Source organism: Egretta garzetta, unplaced genomic scaffold (genome assembly GCF_000687185.1).
Source record: "Egretta garzetta isolate BGI_Z169 unplaced genomic scaffold, ASM68718v1 scaffold620, whole genome shotgun sequence".
NCBI lineage: Eukaryota > Metazoa > Chordata > Aves > Pelecaniformes > Ardeidae > Egretta > Egretta garzetta.
In genome coordinates, this window is record NW_009258309.1 from 180,123 (window position 1) to 200,938 (window position 20,816).

Here is a 20,816-nt window from a genome sequence, read left to right on the forward strand (position 1 = left end):
TACCTCTGCCATCTCCCACTATTTGTAGTTCTTCCTTTGATTTCAGCAAGCACTGGAGCTGGCTTGAAGTGATGGAGAGTCACCGACTTTCCTTTATTTTGAGAAAGTCTACAATTTCCTTACTATACAGCAACACAACTCTATATAATAATCAAAAGAATAATCTTAAAAGCAGAGACAACAAGAGAAATTAATTAACCACTCATAAATTTAAAAGTGTGTGTTTCATTCTGTGTGTCCCTTCAGTGGTAAGGATGATGATTAACTCTGATTAGGCATATCAACTGCTGAACTTATCTACTGTAAACCCAATGGGCATGCTGAGCCTTTTACTTCTAATAAGTATGTGATTTTCCCCTTAAAATTATGTTTCTTCAGATAGAGGACAAACAGTCTAGCTATATTTTATGCTAACATTCAGTCCCCAAGTCACTGGTTTTATTTTCAGCCTATCGGTTAGAGAATCAACCCTCTCCTGTTTTTCTTCAGAGCAGATAATAAGTAACTGTTCATACAATGGTGGTAATGATAACCAATTTCTCAGGCTCTGCCAAAATGAAATATGTCTGCAATTTCCTATTTTCTGGGTCCTTTTTCTCTCCTGTCTATCCAACGCATCAGCATCAGCTTTCTTCACTGCTTTGTTTCACAGTTGAGACTCTGCCAAGATTCATCATTTCCTGCTTACGCAGCAATCTAAACCAGACCTTTTAATCAGATTCTCTATTGTGAATCTTTTTCCTTTTCACTTTTACGTAAGACTCACAAGCCCTTAGAATTAGAGAAGTGATGGTTTGGTTCCATCTTCTCCTCTCATTTCCTTTCTTTTATCACATATTCAAACGTGACTTAAAGGTGAATATATACAAAAATACAGAGATTTTATCTGAACTCATACCATTTTTATGTTAGCTGAGGGTACTGAGTAAATTTAAGTCAGTTTTTATCCACAAATTTCTAGGCAAGGATTAGTTCAAGCCTGCACATTGCGAGCTCACATCCAGCTTTTCATCCACCAATACCCCCAAGTCCTTCTCTGCAGGGCTGTTCTCAATCCCTTCATTCCTCAGCCTGTATTGATACCGGGAGTTGCCCCAACCCAGGTGCAGGACCTTGCACTTAGCCTTGTTGAACCTCATCAGGTTCCCATGGGCCCACTTCTCAAACTTGTCCAGGTCCCTCAAACGTGTCAATGGCACCACTCAGCTTGGTGTCGTCTGAAAACTTGCTGAGGGTGCGCTCAATCCCACTGTGTCAGTGATGAAGATATTAAATGGTACTGTTCCCATATAAGGACCGCTGAAGGAAACCACTCATCACTGATCTCCATCTGGACATTGAGCCGTTGACCACTACTCTCTGGATGCAACCATCCAGCCAATTCCTCATCTCCAATTTAGAGAGAAGGATGTTCTGGGGGACCATATCAAAGGCCTTCCAGAGGTCCAGATTGATGACATCCATAGCTCTTCCCTTGTCCGCTGATGTAGTCACTCCATCACAGAAAGCCACTAGGTTGGTAAGGCAAGACTTGCTCTTGGTGAAGCCATGCTTGCTGTCTTGAATCACGTCCCTGTCCTCCATGTGCCTTAGTATAGCTTCTAGGAGGATCTGTTCCATGATCTTCCCAGGCACAGAGGTGAGGCTGACAGGTCGGCAGATCCCAGGGTCCTCCTTTTAACCCTTTTTAAAAATGCGTGCAACATTTCCCTTTTTCCAGTCACTGGGGACTTCACCTGACTGCCGTGACTTTTCAAATATCATGGAGAGTGGCTTCGCAATTACATCAGCCAATTCCCTCAGGACTCTGGGATGCATCTCGGCAGGTCCCATAGAATTAGGTATGTTCAGGTTCCTCAGGTGATCACGAACCTGATCTTCTCTTACAGTGGGAGGGACTTTGCTCCCTCAGTCCCTGCCTTGAGGTCCATCCATTTGAGAAGTGTGGAAAGAAAGGTTGCCACTGACAACTGAGTTGAACAAGTTGTTGACTGCCTCAGCCTTCTCCTCATCTGTTGTTACCAGTTTGCCAGCCGTGTTCATTGGGGGTGTGTGCTTTCTTTGACCTTCCTTTTTCGGCTGACATAGCTATAGAAGCTCGTCTGATTATTCTTTGCACTTCTTGCCAAGTTCAGCTTCAGACACACCTTGGCCTTCCTGACCCCATCCCTATACAACCAGGCAACATTCCTATACTCTTCCCAGGACACCTGTCCCTGCTTCCACTTTCTGTGCATTTCCTTCTTGCTCTTTATTTTGATCAGCAGGTCTTGACTCACCCATGCTGGTCTCTTGCTGTCCTTTCCTGATTTCTTACACACGGGGATCAAGAGCTATTGTGCTCTACAGAAAACATCTTCCAAGCCTTCACACCAGACCATCTCCTCTCTCTAAAACCAAAGCTTTATCTCATAAGGCAGGGAGAATCGGTGGTCACTATGTATAAGCAGGTGCCTGCCACTTCTGGGATAATTGCTCAGAAAGTTTGAGATAAGGACTCAGCACCTTCCCACCAGGAACAGATCAAAAACTCATCCCACCAAACCAGGAATCTCTTCAGTAAACAACCCTTTCATTTGGAGCGCTGTTTAAGAAACCCAACCAAATACCTAAAATAATTTAAAACCCAAAAACTAAAAACCCCAAAACAAACAAACCAACCCCCTCAAAAAAAACGCAGAGTAAAAACCCAACCAGTGTTTTGCTTCACAACTGGCCACTGAACAGAAAATTCTGCTTCTACTAAGTCCCCAATGGAAATGTCCTCACATAAAACACGTGGGGTAAAATGCAGTTAACAGACTTCACTGCTTAGATCTGAATTATTTGAAACACATTAGTAAGTATACAGATTCAAATTTTGTTGGAGATTTTTTAAATTATCAGGAAAAGCCAAATACTTTTCCCTGTAAGACATTGTTCTGCATTTTATCAAAAAGAGACTTCATCTAGCAAAGCTTTCCTAGTTTGCTTTCCAGTATAGTAAGGGAAGAATTATGTGGTAAGTCTGAGAAACACTGCTCTACTAACTATATATAGTCTTGGAGATTTTCCAACTTGCAAAGTCCTCAGCAGCTTCTTCACAGAGCAAGTGAGCAAGCAGTTCTCAGGATTCATGTTAAACAAAGGTTTGGCTGTCCTGGTCAGTTTTACAGATGGCAACACTTAAAAGCTTGAAATAAACTACATCTTAGCACTAACACATTCAGCTAGAAAGCTCTATTCCTCCTGGGTTTAGATTTCAACATATACTAACATTGGAGCTGAGAAAGAGATAAAACAATTTTCAGAGGCTAAAGAACACTAGAAATTTTCACCACCTAGTGTTAAAACTCAACTGTGTTTGTAGTTGCAGGGGGCTGGTGTAATTTTGGCTGGTTCAAATGTTCAGTATGTGTTCCCATATGCACAGATTATCTTTCATCTCTTCAGGATTGACTGGACATGGCAACTTCACTGTCTGTAGAATCATTCCTAGTTTGCCACCAATACAGATGACAGTACACATGCCCACCGTCTAGAAACTAACTCAGTGGAGCGGAAGTTCTGCAACACAGACAAGCCATACTAGTCCCACATCTGTAAAATAATCAAAGGTCAAATAATAGCACAATAAATTCTACTGAAATCAACAGGACTATCTTGGGAACTACATAATCAAAATCTATATGAAATTCTGATTAGTGCACAATTTGGTAAGCATTTGGTAAAGATCTGTTTGTTTCCCTTTGATTCTTAGTTATAGTTCTCTCACCATAAAAATTGGTTCATAACAATACTGAGTGTTGCCTTTTTGGTTTTTTTGAGGGTGATGTTGTTGGGTTTGTTGATTTTTTTCTGAGAACTCAATTACTTGATTTAAGGCAATTATTACCCACTCAAAAATTCTGTAATTGGAGTCTGACCCAGGAAACAGAATTGTAGGGAACCAGCTCTCACTGCAAGAGTAGCTCAGAAATTTTGCAGTAGACAAAATATGTACTTGCATACAAAATCTCTCTCTCAGCCTTCATTCTTCTGTTTTTATCCAGAAGTTAATAGATGGACATAAATGAGAAGAAAATGTATCTGCTTTCTGTTTAAAACAAACAAACAACAAAAACCAAACCCACAAACAATCCCCCCCAGGCAGACAGCGGCAGCTTTCATTTAAAATTACCACAGCTATTAAAATGCTGCAGCCAACACTCATGTACTTTCACTTCAGTTTGAAAGAGATGAATGCCTGACAACCAAAGTGGGCAGTGTAGTGTACTAGACAAAAAGATACCTGCTTAAAATGTGCGAGTCAACCTCCCTGCTTATATTTAGAGGTTGATCGTCCACTATTCATATTTCAAGAGCATTTTACTTTTTTTAGTTATTGCAGATTGGAAATTGCATGCAGTAGGAACAGTATTTAATATTGCCTCTTTTCCCTGTCTGAAAAGTACCAAGAGACAGTAGCCTATAAAGACACAATTAAAATACTTAGACTGAACGGAAACAGAATGATGGAAAGGAGTATGTAATGACAACTTCATAAAAACACTATCACTTAAAAGAAAACAATGTGAGGCACAAAAACCCAGGCAGTGATAATATTTGGTAAGAAGGCAAGTGCTCATAATAAAAAAAGACATTGAAGTTTGATACAAGGTACCTATTTTATGAACTGGTTTTACTAATCCTGCTCCCCCCAAGACAGGAAAGATTTTGAATTGTTATTAAGAGACAAAATAACAGGTAGTGCTGGTTTAACACACAATCATTTACTCTACATGCTTCAAAGTACAAACAGCACAGAATGCAAAAGGGAATTCTCCTTCGTAGGTCTGTCACCATCCAAATATGTTTGAACTTGACATTTTAGTTGCATTTAAACACTCACTAAAAGTTACTGTAAATTTGGAAGTATAGAGGAGGTAAGTATTTACCTGACATGTCTAAAAATGTATCTGAATTCCAAAATTAGTTTTTCTTTCATTTAAAATTTACAGTCCCATTAATCAACATTAATGAGTGCAACCACAAAGGTCCTTTTAAAGAAGTGCTGAAAGCAAGAGAGCTGAATAGGAAAAACAGGTTTGACACTACTTTATGACTTAAACCAACTTTTCTTTGCAACTGATAGTCTTATTTGTTTGTGACAAACCACCACCCAGGACAACGTGTTCTTACTAGAAACGCTGTCGGAATGTTAACTGCACAGACAGAGGATGGTGTCTCCTTTGACACCTGAACTTGTGTCATTACTGTGACTACTGGGGCAAAACACTGGCTGCCCAGACAGCCATGCACATGTGCAAGATACCTGCCATGCTCGTGTGATTGTGAGCACAGGCTCAATCATAGCAGATGTTAAAAAAAAAAAAAAAAAAAAAAAAAAAAAAAAAAAAAAGTAATACTTAGGGGTACTTTTCTCCATGTAATTTCTGGTAACTTTGCTTAATTTCTGGCAGCTAAACTAGCGTTATGTTAAAATGGAAGAAATTCTCTCCACTAGCATTTGCACATGAAAGCATCAGACCTGCAGGACATTTTTCTCGCCTGAACAGGAAACCTGCATGTTTTAATTTTATGTTAATTTTCAGAATATGACAGGCATTCTTTAAGAAACATTTGAAAAAGCATCCCCCTCTTTTACAGCAACGCACTTAATTATGCAAGTAGACAAACAAAGGATCCCTTTAGTGATTAGGGACTACAGTCAGCTAGTCAATGAGTTCTAACACTGGGTGGTAACTCATGGCAACAGGGGAGACAGAGAAGACAGCAGGCTAGATACAAATAGCAGTCCATCTTGCTATTCAGGATCAGAAGAAACAGTGCTGCAGAGGGAGAAAAAAAAACAAAACAAAAAACCCCCACCAGAACTGTAATGAACCTGCCAAGAAAGCACAATTGGACCACTGCAATGCAAGATTTATATTCTAATGCTTACATTTCCCCCACCTTTGTGGTCTTCCTTTTAGTTTATGCCTTAAATTTTTGTTTAAGGACCATTTCAGTTTACCTACTTTATTTCAGTTTTGGAGCGCTGAATCTTCCTATTAATCACTTGAAATAAAAAAAAAAAAAAAAGGATTAAAAAAACGTAAATATTATCCTTACCGACTGCACAATCGATCGGGCGTCCTCCTCGCTGCAACAAAATGGGCTGCCACTCACCAGGACATTTGTGCTGAAAAATAAAATTAAAAACATGTTTTATCAATCAGTGGAAGAGACACACACACACACTTAAGTACCTGTGGAAGAAAACACCTTCACATAGAGAGCTCAGAAATGTGTATCTGCAAGAAACAAGGAAGTCAAAAACATGACATAACCAGTAATGCTAGAAGGGAACAGGGGTGTGGAGAAGTGTTCTTTGTTTCTTTGGGTTTGAGGGTTTTTTTAGGCTGTATGTTCTATATTAACGGAAGCAGTGCTCACACGCAGCGCTTCTGGCAGCTAACTTCAGAGGACCACAGTTAAGAAACTAAATCCCTCCAAAAAGCCAGCAGAGGTAAAATGGCACTTCCTGAGGGAGCTGAAGAATTCCTAGATGGCTAGCACAGACGGTGTGAATATCCCCTGTCTCTTGTGCCTTGAAGGTTGGCCAGATTCTGTGGCAAGCCACCCTTGGTTTGCAGTAACTTGCCTGCAGTATCTAACAAGAAGGAAAAAAAAAAACAAACCCAAAACACCACACCAGGTCAAAATGCTGCTCCTACATAAAACAGCAGACACCTGTACTGCTTCTAGAGAGCAGACAAACTCTGGGACCAACTACTTTGCAGAAACATTCCCTATGAATGGATATATATGAATATATATCCTTTCATATCAAAAGTGAGTTTGGTCATGAGTTTTTACAGTCCTACACAGTAAATGGCAAGAAGTTCAATTCCTCAAAGCAAGACTTCAATTTTAATTATTTTTTAATTACGTCAACATGAAGCTCAAACTGCCTCTGAAATGATCAAGACCAAAACTGGAGTATTATCCTACAGTATTCTAGAACTATCAACCTGTCCAACTGCTAAGGTGTTCAATCAGCTCCAACAAAGAGACAGAAAGTCATGTCTTCCCAATAAAGTAGAAGACAACAGTGACTATCTGAGCACAGCTTCCCCCACAGCCTTTGCCCTCTGGTTTAGCGAATGGCAATCTACAGCCCTTGGAAAGGACCAGGCAAAGATACCTGCCTGCTCTTCAAGGTCTCTGGTGCCAAAACTGCCAATGCAAACAAGTCCAGAGAGCTTAGTGAAGTCCATTTTAATTTAGATCAGGCCAAAGGCTAGTAAAGAATAATAATTTGGTTCTCTCATTCCAGAGAACAACTAAAAAATATGGAATACTAAGCTGCAATAGAATTTTGCATCACAGCAATGCAGCGTGGAAGGATGGAATAAACAGTGCCAAGAGGATTTTCATGGGATACAGAGGTTCTCCCAAAACGATCCCAAACAAACACTCTGGGGCCATTTCTTGAAAGTTGAAGTAATCTATATCACTTTTATATAATCAATATATTTTGGAACCACTTACCAGTAAATCATTGTCATACAAGGTGCAATTAGCAATCATAGTCTGTCATCTAATTAATTATCAATCAAACCCATGAGTATTCCTGTCATCTCCAAGTTAAAAGAAAAAAAAAAAAAATCTAAGCAGTTCACACACAGCTACCACATGTTACTGCCACCAGTATAGCACAATACGAAGTGGAAAAGACATGACTGGATACTTACCATTTAATAGCACCCCCATCAGCTTTTTTATGAAGCAAAGCTTTCCAGCATTCATGGGTGGATTTAATAATTTCAACAGCAAAATCCTAGTTTACATCAAGGAAAAGTTTTATGATTTAAAACATTATTAAACAGAAAAAAAAAATCACAGAACTAGTTTATTAAAACATACTGTTTCATGTGTTATTTTAAAGGGCCTCCTTCGAGGCCTCATTAAATTTCTGGAAAATATAATACCCTTTTTTATGAAAAGCAACAAACTTCACTATCTGTCAAATACACTGGCAACACATTCAGGACTTTCCCTCAGTCCACAGCCAGAAAACACGAAGGTTGCACAAAGAGATGAGAACAGCAGAAGATGCTAAACAGACACCTAGAGCTGTAAAAAACTGTACCGGGTCCTAAATGGGACAAAGTGTGAGAGCTATGACTCCTCTGTTACGTGTGCACATCGGGGTCAGAGTTAAGGTTTCCCCTCTAGTGGCAAAATTTGCATTTACTCCATTAATTGCCCAACCATATACTTAAGCATTTGCAACAACGTTAACGTATCAGCTGCTTAACAGTTTTTGTTTGCTTAAAACCAAAAGTAATATTGGGGGTGGGTATGAAAAAGCTTAAAAAAATAACAAACTAAGCCCTCAGTGTCCAGATGATGATATCTAGACTGGCTTGCAAAAAGCTGCCAACAGAACATTCACACTTCCTAACAAGGAACGACCTGGCAAAATGCCACTGGAACATTGTGAACTTCACCAGAGCTGCTGGAGCACAGCCATGGCCGCCTCGCCACATCCTGGGTCTCTAGAAATACTTGAGAATTATTCAAGTGCTCCAAACCAGCTATCGCAGGGCATTTAGTGCTTCAAGCCTGAACTCCAATGGCCTGACAGGGATATACCCTGTTAAACTGTCACTAAAGAGCAACACACTGCTTTACAGAGCAGAAAAATCTGTAAGAGCAGTTCCTGGGAGAACAGGAGAAAGATCAGGTTATCAAGCCTTATGACTCCACATTTGATCAATTTAAAAGACAGTTTTAGTGCAGAGGGGAGTCGGGGCATCTCCTTAACCAGACAAAACATGTAAAGTTTTCTGTGCTGGTTAGAAGGCATTTTAAAACTTTGATAGTACACTACAAGGCTGAACTAGCTGACACATGGACATCATTCATCAGGAACCTGTGAATCTTTGCCAAAAATAATCTACAGAGAGTGTGCAATACACCATTTGCAAAGCGCTTTTACTCAAATCACACCCAATTCCCTTTGGAAAACTCCAGGTATTTTCTTCAGCAAGGTCTAGTCCCAGGTCCACTCTCCTTTCAAACACTGGCCATTTTTACTGTAGCTAGTTTAAAACGTCACTCATTTTTCTAACAAAAGCGAAAAATATCTTTTCAGCCTTCAAGCCAAAAACAGCTCAAAAGTTTCTACATAGAATTACCAGGAAAAAGTATACCTTGAGCAAATACCAAATATGAAGAAAAACTGCAACCTACTGTCTGTCTTAAACTGCACAGCCTTAAAAAATGTCAGGAAAATTTATCAATCAAGACTGAAAAATATCTGAAAAGACAATCTGTTCATTCCTCTGACAGAGAGAATAAAAATGCTGTGGGGAAAAAAAAGTACAAACACAGAGATGCGTGTGTAAGTCTCATCAGGATTAGGACTGAATATTTTTTTTGCAGACTTCCTTTAATAACCTATGTGTTTTCCCTGAATAAAACAGAAGACAGCAAGCATTATTTATTCCTAGACTAATAAATTGAATTCAATGATCCCTCATATAAAAATTCTTTTTGGTAAACCGTCTCCTTCACATTTCCAAAACTCCTAGGATGTATTAAAGAGGCCATATGACAGAAAAATGCATCTTTAATTGTGGATTATCTTCACCTTGTCTTTAAATTCTCCATTAAAAGCAAACTGATTTTCTGGTTTACCATCAGGGACTTTATATAATCGGAACCAGTCAACTGTAGCCTCAAGGTAACCTGGTTTGTGCTTCTTGACATCATCAATATCTGTAGGTTAAAAAGAAAAAAAAAAAATAGAAAAGGACTGGTGATTTTTAAGCACAATTTTTGTAACATTCGTTTTTTAAAGTCTCGTAAAGGATCTGCAAGCAATTTGATCTCACTGAGCACTTTCAAAGTCATTGGGGAACCACACTTCATTACATTAGCTGCCCATAGTTGATATCTTATGATTTCACAACCACACTAAACAGGTAAGCCAGTTGCCTCCTTGCCCTTCATTAATTAAGACCCAAAGGGACAATGAATTAAAGGACCATACTTGTGACAGGAGAAGAAGAAAATTCCGTATTTATAGGCTTTCATCTCAGTAGGTACCTCTTGCAATACTGAGATTATTCAGTGAAGTATTTTTCCCCAGCAACTGCAGGGACTACAGGCATTTTTTGATAATGAAAGAAGAGCTAGTAAAACCAATTTCAACACAAGGATTTTTAAACTAGCACCTCAAAACAAAATACAAGCTTGACTTCTCACAGTTATATTAAAGGCATCCCTTTGCTCACATTACTTCCAAATTCAGCCCATTAGATACAAGACAGACACGTACCAGGAGTGCTAAACACTAACTCTTTTGATAACCCTGTGATATCTGCATACTGACAGTGATAAGTCAATTCTACCTTTACTTCCATAACACTACCGTGCAAAGGTGGAACAGGACACAAGAGGAATGCATGCCATTTGCAGGAGACCCTAGGAAGGCAGAGATGAACATTGCCCCAGTGGCTACAGAGAGATTAAACAGTCACACAGTAATTCTGCTCAAGGGCTATACTGCTATAGCAAAGACGCAGTTCGTGATCTTAAATGTTTACTTCTGCTGCGCAGATCAAATTTTATGGGGTTGTCCTGTGAGACTACTATCACTCCCGTCACTTGCAATAAGGTGGTCCTATCAGCCCCTTGGCAAATTAACTCCCTGGCAATATGTTTACATGGGAAAGCCTTCAATACAATTTTAATTGATTTTGACACAATAAAGGATTTTGTCCTTTCTGGAAGCCAAGTACTTTTTGTAGCTGGTATAATCCTTCTCTTTCCGTCTATTTCCCTCTTACAGTCACTTCTGATGGAAATGGCAGATGACTTCTTATTGTTGTGCTCTGCATGCAGTCTTCCAGTTACTTCATAACCTCACTCTGCCCAGGCCACCTTCCATCACGTTATTCTCTTTCTCTAACGTTTTGCAAGTCACTTGTTAGTTTCTCCCTTCCCAATTCCCTCTTGCTCTCTCTCCGTGCTGCTTGGCTACTTCATTCTCTTCTCCTATAGATATGCCTCACTCATTGACATCTCCTGCTTGGCAGCGATTCCTGATGGATACTCGTCTGTCTATCCAGCCCTATAAAACAGATTTGCAGCCCTATAAAATGGAATTGACACCTAGTCGTGTTCTTTCCATCTTTTAAGTGCCTACATGTCTCTTTAAAATCTCATCTATGACCCTGACCAAAGACATTCAAGTATTTCTGAAGAGAACAGTAAGAGAAGGGGGAAAAAAAATCTTGTGCTACAGTTCTCTGTAGACCACCAAGAGAGATGACGTGTGGACTGAACTGTGAGATTAAACCTGTATGAGAAGTGTTCATAGGCATCTGATAGATGCCACTCCCAAATTCCACTGGATCATACACTACCCAAAGAATAAAACATTAAACTTTGAAGAACCCTACGTAAATTTTTGCTTTTGCATGCACTTAATAGGGCTACGTGTTTATGGACTTGGAGTAAAACACATTTTGAACTTGGCTGCTGGCCATCTGCCTGTAGAAGATTAGGGAGTTTCATTGGCAGAATTCCAGAAAAAAAAGGGCACATAAGGCTGTGCTAGAGGCAGGTCTTCTAGCTGGAATTCATGTTTAAGAGTACAAGAAGCCTTTCACTGGGGTGGGTGGGTGAGACCAACCAAGAAGGAATGATTTAGAAAAGGGTGGGGTCTTGGTTGGAGGCAGGATGCTTCATTTGGGCACTAATAAAACTGCAGCTCCAATTCAAATCATTTTCAGGGCTACAGTGCATCATCCTGTTCTCTCCAAGCAAAGGAACACCCCTCCTCCCATCTTGAGCCCTTGTCATCTCCTCCTCTTGTGAGGTTTGAACTCACAATTTCTAGTACTTATTGGAGACAGTATCTCCTCAAGTCTGTAAAACAAACCACACTGCTGCAGGAATTTCCTTGGCTCCCAGCAGTGGATGAACTCCAGATCTCCATCTCCAGACACTACTTAAATTCAAGCATACTTTCTCAAAGTGCTGCTCCTTTTTTCGGGTTCTTCTTCCAGCAAACTTCTCTCCTAACTCTGCTTCTCCATTCTTCCTACTTGGTTATTTGCCTCCTACTCCCATGAAAACTGTTCATCAAAAGTGCCTTACTGTCTACTAATTGACACTTAGGCCCTTCCCCATGTGGTGTTCCTTATTTATAGGCTTTGTTTATGTTTCTTTAAAGGACTCAAATGTTAGAATAGGCTTTGCAGCAGGCTTTCATTACATCCTTAAGACAGGGATGACCATCTTCATGGACAGAAACATATCTCTCTGAATTTCACATTCTCTCTACTGGAAAATGAAGGGCAGCTACTGGGCACCAAATGAAGCTTAAATGGTTGAAGAAAAAACCCCAACCAAAACATGTGTATTATAATGGGGGTCAGTGGCAAGCAGCAGGAAAAAGTGCAACAGTGCAACCAAAAAAAAAAAAAAAAAAAAATCAATCCCGTCACTGTGGAGTCAGCACACAGCACAAAACACAAGGAAAATAGCAGCTCTCGCATCACTCAACAGCTACCTCTTCAGTTCATTAAAAGGCACCATAGAAAAGCTTGAAAGACAGCTTGTCTTCCACTTTGAAATCCAAACAGCATCTTTGGGATATCAGAGGGAGGAAGAGAAAAAACATACTCCAAAAACAGAAGAGTAAGCAAAGAAAGGTAAAAGAAAGTGCTACAATAAGCAGTACAGTGATTTACTGCAGTAATATCTATAAAAGCTAGGTGTATGTTATGAGGGGAAAAAAAAAAAAAAGAACAAACTTAGATGTCTTTTCCACAGCAGACACTGTTAGGTACTTTTTTCTTACCCTGACTGCTTACCTTCCCTTGGAGCTACGTACTCACACTGATGTCAAAAGGGGCTTAGCAAGTTATGGGAGCAGCAAGCACGTACCTGGCCTAACGCCGTTTCATCTCTGCAAGCAAGCCCTGCGCAGAGTGACAGAGCAGAAAGGTCAGGCTCTTGCAGGCACATTATCAGCAGGTACCCACTGGCCTCTAGGTGGTAATATCTTTATATTGCCTATATACAACCATAAGTCCCATTTTTCTGGGCACCAAAGTTAAGCACCAAGGGTTAAAAAGAGATGGCTAATCACATTAAGGGTTGCAGTTCAGTCTCAATAAGGAAAATCTCTAGAGGTTGGCACAAACAACTGCTGCTAGCTCCCTGTCAAGGGAGCGAGCCAATGCAAATGCAGATCCCAATTCTATCTGGCTTTACAAAAGAGAGCAACAAAAGCATTTGTACAAAACTACCATTTTTAGTACAACAGATGCTCCTTCTTGCAAGCAAAGCTAAAACAACATGCTTGCAGCAAGCTTTCTAAACAAGGTCTGTGGGAAGAGAGGACATATGTTTTTAATAACATCTTATAAACATTTACAGGAAGCAGCAGCTACATTCCATATAAAGGCATTTGGTGTATTTTGTGCAGCATGGAGTGAGGGGGTAGGAAGGGAGCCTCGGTACAGATAATTAATTTCTTTATATTGAATGCTTACACGAATCCACAACAAAGGTTTTAAGGACCTCTGCTGCTTCTCTGCATATAAATACACTCACATGCAAGGGTCTACAGCAATATATGGTACAAAGTATGTAATATGCTTTGGTTTTGCCTTTTAGGGTTTGATCACTTAACTCAAAAAGCCAATCTTGAGCTGCACATTGGAAAAGAAGCATGGCAACATAGCACAGTTAACTATACCAGTGCCAGCAAATGGTAGCGCAACAAAGCTGGTAGGCATCACCAACTGCTGTTGAATATATCCAGTCATCTTTCCAGTGAGCAATAGCAAAAGACGGCTGCTAAGATTCCAAGCCGGTAAAATCACCTCCAAAATGCCATCTAGCATACATGGTTTGTCCAATTTGCTCAGGGAAGGTGAGATGACCTTTTGAGAGTCAGGCTCTTCATAAGCTGCTTCAAAAACACACTTCCTGCTTCAATTGCCAGTTATTTTCAAAACCTCTTGTCCAACATGAAGATGCCATCCATATACATTTAGACCAAACTGCAGCACAAAAATATCTTTCATCCTTTCCAAGGCCAACCTTGTAAAGCACATCAGATATGTATGTGAATTCGAATGTATTCAATTCAATCCGAATTGTGAGATAAGCAGACAAGCAGCCTTTCCACTCCAAGAATTTGCTTCTTCTCATGACTAGTATTTTACAAAAAACAAACTAACAAAAAGCAACAAAAACAAAAAAGCAGCCAGGCCTATTACACCAACAAGATTTAGTGTTTCAGCGCACAGGGAGCTTTAGGCCCTTTCCCAGACTTCCTTGGTCTGAAGTTGCTTTGCTGGTCCACTAATGGCCACCTACCTAGCAACTGTCTTGCAGAAAGACAACACAGTGGTTTTCAGGTAGCCACAAAGACAGATCTTACAGAAATAGATAAATCTGAAGATACCCAGTTTTAGTCTAAAAGAAACTTTCTCATATAGATACCTGCATCTGACATACAGTTTGTATTTGGAGTGCGATTGTTCCCATGCCCGCCAGTATTAAGTGCTATAATTTCAAACAGATTACCTTCCCAAGTCTGTCCAAAAAGACTCTAAGGCTCTGGTACTGCCACTGATGACACAGTTCCCACTGGAGTAGGTGCTAAGCATTCCTGGGTACTGTCACTATAAACTAGAGTTTCTCATTGCTCTGTGTGAAAGAGAGAGTTCTAGGCAGGGTTTCCAATTTAAACCAGTATTTATCAATAAATGCCTGCAGGACACAGTACAGTGGAGTGCTATGAATAAACAATGAGAACTGTGCAGAAGTTGGGACTGCTCAGTTTTAAGTTCTGTTAAGTCTCAGAAAAATCAACTGCACTTACGAGAACGATTACAATCCCAGAAGAAGAATATACAGAGTACCTGCGGTGTGCTTAAAGCAGCAAGAGGAGTTAACACACTGCGCGGGCTCAGGATGGGGTTTGCAAATAATCACCACTGGTGTCTCGGAATTATCTTTTCCAAATGTTCACTGGGGGCTGTGCACATACTGAGCTGAAAGCAAATGTGATGATTCTCAGTCCAATTCAAAATGTTTAGCAAATGACACAAAAATGACTGGACAGACTTAGAAGGCAAAAAAAATCCCTAGGAGGCCACCACTGTAACACAGCAGCACGTCAATTACTGAGGGAGATACCAGTTTTATCTGTAGCTGCTATCCCCTTTATGCTGAAATAATTAACATCTTCGGAAAGAGGGAAAAAACAAGTATAAAAGGACATATTGCACTGCCTACTCCAACAGATTTGTTTGTTTTCAGACTGAAGAAGGATTGCTGTTAAACACTGCAAGCTAGCCATGTTTTGTGAAAGCAGATGGGGGCTTTTTTTTTCCCCCCCCCCCTTTTTCTTTCCTTTTGTAAATCCTGGACTGCAACTCCAGTCCCAAGGGGAAATCATATTAAACTGAATAAATATTTCTGCACTTCTCTGAACCTCAGAAGGACAGTTCTCAAAGTTTTGCAACCTATTCTCTGATAAGAAAGGATGCATACAGGAATCAACTACAGGCAATAGTTTGCCCTTCAACCCACCCTTTTTTTAAACAATACTAAAACTCTTACTCCCAAACAAACTAAAGCTGTAACACAGCTGACACAAATCAGTCATTACCTGAAAAAAAAAAAAAACCAACCAAAACAGAGGACTTTGAAATAGAGCTACTTAACCCAGTGGCATAAACTGTCACAGTTTTGTCTGGACTTACTGGAGTCCTTTTAAATTCTCTCACCCACTTTTCTGATTAAACTCTCTCAGAAATTGTTAAGAAAAAAGGCAAGAGTTAAACAGAACTGTGTATAGAAATAAAGTGCTAATTACTTGTCTTTTAACTACTGACACATACCGCATTTCACTGCACATAATAGAGTTTTAAATTGACACTTAACATTAACAGCAAACTATTACTTACTATTTCCTTAAGCTGAACTTCTTAATCTCTAACTATCAAAGTAGTTAAAAGAGTCATAAACACTGTGCAGTAATTCATCTGCCCAATGTTTTTAATCACCATCAACCCAAGAGTTTCCTTTTCCTCATTTCCTCTTCTCCCTTTCTTTCCCCCCAAGCCAAGTATTCTCCATGTGAAAGCAACCTGCAAGAAAACTGAGAATGAAGGGCCAGTCCAGTGATATATTTACTTTACATTCAGAAACCAGGAAAAAGCCTCAATGGCCGAGAAACATAATTCCTTAAAAAGCTGCTGGATAGTCCTGTTCCTACAGAAAGGTTACTCTGTGCCTCAGTGCTCCCTACCAACAAAGAGCAGGCTCTGATCATACACACCTGATGGTATACATGGTTTTTGGCCTCATAACAATCACTAACTTTTAGAGAAACCTCCTCACTTAATTCTCAGGATTCCCAGTGACATTACTTTTGAGGAAGTGAACCTCCATTTATCCAGTGAAAAGCTGCATTCTACCTGTGCTGTAAAAACCTAAGTCCCCGCAGTTTTAACACATCTGTATCCTCTTCCTATCAAACAGTGTGCAAGTAGAATTACACCTCACGTGCTATTCAGACACATTTTAGGCCCCGAATTTCATTTGGATACCAGAAGCATGGCCACAAGGAAGACAAGTCTGGACAGGACATTTCCCCCTGCACAGCTAGTCATCATCAAGGCTGGTATTAGGGTGAACTGCATTAGCAGTTTACTTTGCAAATCGTCAAGCTAAAAGGTGAAACCTAATCGTTCATACTAGACAACAAACCCTGGAAGTAACCTGGTTAGAAGTGACAAAACACTGGAAATGTACAGCCTTTTTCAGAACACAACACAATGCCTGCAAATATAAAAGGAACAAACACTTTCAACAAGGAAAACAGCAGTATGCTACATAATCTGAGTGGGTAAATATGCACTATTACAAAGGAGATAAGCCTGTAATTTTAAGAGGTTGTTTTCTAAGGCAGTTGTGTTTCAGAAGTCAAAAGACTTTCTGCACAACAGGTCCTCTTGAAAATCCAAGCAAACCTTTTCAAAAGCTTAATGTGAAAGCACGTATGCCCTCCTTGAAGGAAGCACCTGATTTAAACAACAACAAAAAAAGTTTTGCCTTTCTGCTATCTGCCTCTTGCCCTGGGTGGCCTAAACTCAGGTGCCACTCTACTGTGCAAGTTACTGACATAACTTGCATTAAGAAAGATAAAAATACTTGCCATGGATTTTCTGAGCTTCTGGGTCATCCACACTGATCGCAATTATCTTCCAATCTGTCTCTCCTTCATCAACAAGAGCCAAAATACCTAAGACTTTCACCTGAACAATTTCGCCAGAAGAACGAATCTGAAACAGAACATAATTTCACAAAGATTTGGAAAACACTAGAATTTTTCTTCTACCTTACAGACAAAACAGTTTTACTACATTTTTGATTAGCAGCTAACAGAATTGCAAGATAGATCTGTAAACCCAATACACATCTATTTAACATTACCAGCCCTTCTCCCACCATTGCTATTCTTCAACCCTCAATTCTCCAGTCAGCATTTAAGTAGACAACTCAAGCTAAAAAAGTACCTCCTCTTCTACCCTACTTCCCCCACACCTTCTTGATCTTCACCCCAAACTGCAAGTCAAAAGTATCTCATACTCACTTTTTAACTCCTTCCTGCCTCTTGACTTTCTACTTTCTCAACTCTTAGTCTCTCTCTTGCTGTTCCTTCCTCTAGACTCCAATATACACATACACGCACACACCCTTTCCCCAGAAATATCAGCACAACTCTTGTTTGCATTTTCCTGGGTACCTTCTCCCTACAAGATAATATTCCTTTCATAACTCTTTCTGGATCCCTTGAAATTCAGCTTTAGGTTCCTTTCCTCAAATAAAGCCACCTTTGCTGAGCTCCCCAATTAACTTTCTCCATATGTAAAATATCCCAAGAGATCCCTCTTCCAAAGTCATCTGTTTCATAACCCCATCTTTGACACCAAGGAGGATTGCTCCATTCTTTGTTGCCTCCAGATGTGTAGAGTTTTCTTTCACTGAGCTAAAATTTTCCCCTATACCTACTAATGGTATTTGCTGTACCTCTTTTTTATCCACCCACTCCAAATCTCGTTACTCTGCAACACTGCAACATGTTCCTGTCTTCTCCTCTATAGAAGAGGGATCTACTTCTGTTTGCACCCATGAGAAAACTCAAACCTACCTTCTTTGTGGGTCTGACTTTGTAATTTTATGTGCATGATGCTGCCATACTTCCTCATCTTTCAGAAACTTAGCTCCAGTACTTCTAACAGAGGAAAAAGAAAGAAAACTTTTCCCTCCCCCAAAATCTTAACGCCCTCCTCCTTCACCCAAAACTCACTGTCCAGCCACAGAACTTCAGGGTGGTGGTCTCTTACTTTCCCTTTTATCCAGTACACAGACTTCACCAAATCCTGCTTTTTTTCTCCCTTTTAAAAATCCACTATTTCCTTGCCTATTCCCTCCTCAGATCCTCTATTAATACTTTTGTCATCCCCCGAGACGATTACCACCTTTACTGGTTTTCCCTCTGCCCTTCTCTTCCAAAAGTCATTACCAAATTATTAAACTAACATTGATAAATTAAATTAATTCTGATAAAGACAAACCTTTGAACCTATTTCACAAACATCAATAGGATCATTATCCCCACAGCAACCTGTAATATTATCTGTATGGTTTGGATCTTCCCAGGTCTGTCAAAGGAAAGAGAATCATCAGTTACAAGCTGATCTGCAATTACAATTTGTCTAACCACTAAATTACTAAGATTAATAAAAACACCAATAAAAACATCAGCTTTCTCAGAACAGTCTTGCTCAATGGGAAAAGAAAAAACAAACAAACAGCCAACGGACTGACGTCAAGTAACTCATCATCACACTCAGGACAAGTAACATGAGGATTACTGAGGATATAGTAGCAAAAGTATTACCTGCATTTGTGACTCAGCAGGCACACTTAATCAAATTGCAGTGATTAAGGCATCAGAGAACCCCGATTATGTATTTTTCTGGCTACTAGTAGTTGTGGGATTAAGCAAGAACATCCTACAATCACATTCTTATTATACTCGTTAAATACCATGGCGCTAGCATAAGTTGCTTTCAAAAACATCTAGGCTTTGAGCTAACCAAGCTCCTAGGTATGGATTTGTCAGCACCCAATTAGCTTTTTAAAGTTTTTAGATTTAGGTATGAAACATTTCTGAGTATTTTGAGATGCCTACATTCCCAAGAACAGCCAGCAGCTTGAGACCAAAGAAGCTTCTCCAGGAGGCAAGTTCAAATCCCTGCTCTGAGCTCTGTACGAGCAAGGAATCATAACCAAGTTATACTAACTAATTACTAGACCAGGACTTGTTTTATCTCTTCCTGGCTAGTAATGAGAACTCATTCCAAAGTCGAGAACTTTTCCCAGTAAGAATTTTGAGTCCAATGAAGTTTTGTGGAAAAGGTATTAGAAAACTTTTTTTCCCAAGGAGTTTACTGTTAGTTCCTGCTGTCCATGGTCAAACCTCCACCTCAAGCTTGTTCTTGAGAACCTGACTGGTATTAGAAGGAAAAACTGTGAAAAGCAAATGCCCAGGTGTTTAGGTAGCGGAATTATTATGAAAAAATTGATAAAGTGAATTTCAACTCAAAACTTATTTTTCCAATACTCTTCCAACGTGCTTTTTCTTTAAAGCTGCATGTAAAGCTGCTACTGCCCAGCTTCAGCCCTTCACCTGTAGGTTAGAAGGAAAGCTCACGAGGAGTTATATTGTCCTCCTGACAGTACAACTCCTCCTGCAATAATGATAGTCCTATCGCCATTTTTTTCTTCTCTGTTCCACAGCATAAAACAGCAGCCACAAATACGTATCTTTAAGCCGTATACTGGGACTGAACTTCTGGCAACTGCTGATCCTGATGAAAAGTCCTCTTGTGATAATGGAGACACTGAATTGGATTTTGTTTCTTACAGCTGCTAGTAGGAATCTGGACTATCATCTAGACTTCAACAATTGGAAGTGCAATGATCCAACTGGTATTTTAAAGTCATTACAGAAAATAAAAATGACAATTATCTCCAGCCCTCTCTGACTCACAAGGTAACAAGGGGAGCTGAACATTTCTCCTGAGGAAAGTGTCATCAGTCCAAAATTATGCACTTTGTGCAGGAAATTTTTCAAATGTTTAGTTTTGGCTTTGTACTAAGGCACATACGAATTTCGAAACATTAAATGGAATTGCTGGTTCCCAACTATACCTACTTGGAAACTTTGTCTACTGAGACTGCTGATTGGGTAGGAGCTTCATTGCTATACCCCAGCACCTGCCTGGTATCTCCTCTTCAGGGATCAAATACATAAGCAGATTTTCAGGAGTAAACTGTCATTGCTTATGCAGTTAAGTGTAAAGAAAATAAATTACTCTTTTTCTAGCTACATCCTGTTCTTCAGTACTAATTTAACTGCAATGTTGTGTTATTCACAGAATTGAAAAAAAGTTTAAAACCTTTCATTATGCTCACAATTTCAGCCATTAGTTGGTCTTTTTCAAAGCTCAAAGTTTTGAATGTCTCACGATCAGTAAAGTCTCAGTTCAGACAGAAGTTAACTAAGGCAGTTGAGGTTTAATCTAAAAAAGAACAGCCCTTGTGTTCCTCTTTGTTAAAGATATTAAGAATCCCAATAAAATTTATGCTGCAATATATGAAAATCCTATATTAGTTTTTTTTTAAAAATAGTCTTGTTTAAGCAGAAAAGGGCTACTTGGCAAAGTATTCTTGAATGG

General features: G+C 39.6%; 1 protein-coding gene across 7 annotated transcripts in view; it reads right to left on the minus strand.

The window, feature by feature from the left end:
- PPA2 (inorganic pyrophosphatase 2) overlaps nt 1–20,816 on the minus strand; it is a 54,478-nt gene that overhangs the window by 18,645 nt on the left and 15,017 nt on the right. For 4 of the 7 annotated variants that reach the window (XR_004842059.1, XM_035894603.1, XM_035894619.1 and 1 more), the window contains exons 6-10: nt 18,648–18,734; nt 17,225–17,351; nt 9,623–9,750; nt 7,719–7,804; nt 6,094–6,163 (exon numbers count right to left, since the gene is read on the minus strand). Coding sequence is in view for 6 of the 7 variants with exons in the window: in XM_035894603.1 (XP_035750496.1) it covers nt 6,094–6,163; nt 7,719–7,804; nt 9,623–9,750; nt 17,225–17,351; nt 18,648–18,734 (498 nt within the window). In the remaining variant the exon portion in view is untranslated. Of the gene's footprint in view, nt 1–1,750; nt 3,580–5,405; nt 5,811–6,093; nt 6,164–7,718; nt 7,805–9,622; nt 9,751–17,224; nt 17,352–18,647; nt 18,735–20,816 lie in introns of those variants that run through there. The other 3 variants (XM_035894610.1, XM_035894629.1, XM_035894623.1) reach the window with 3 other exon arrangements.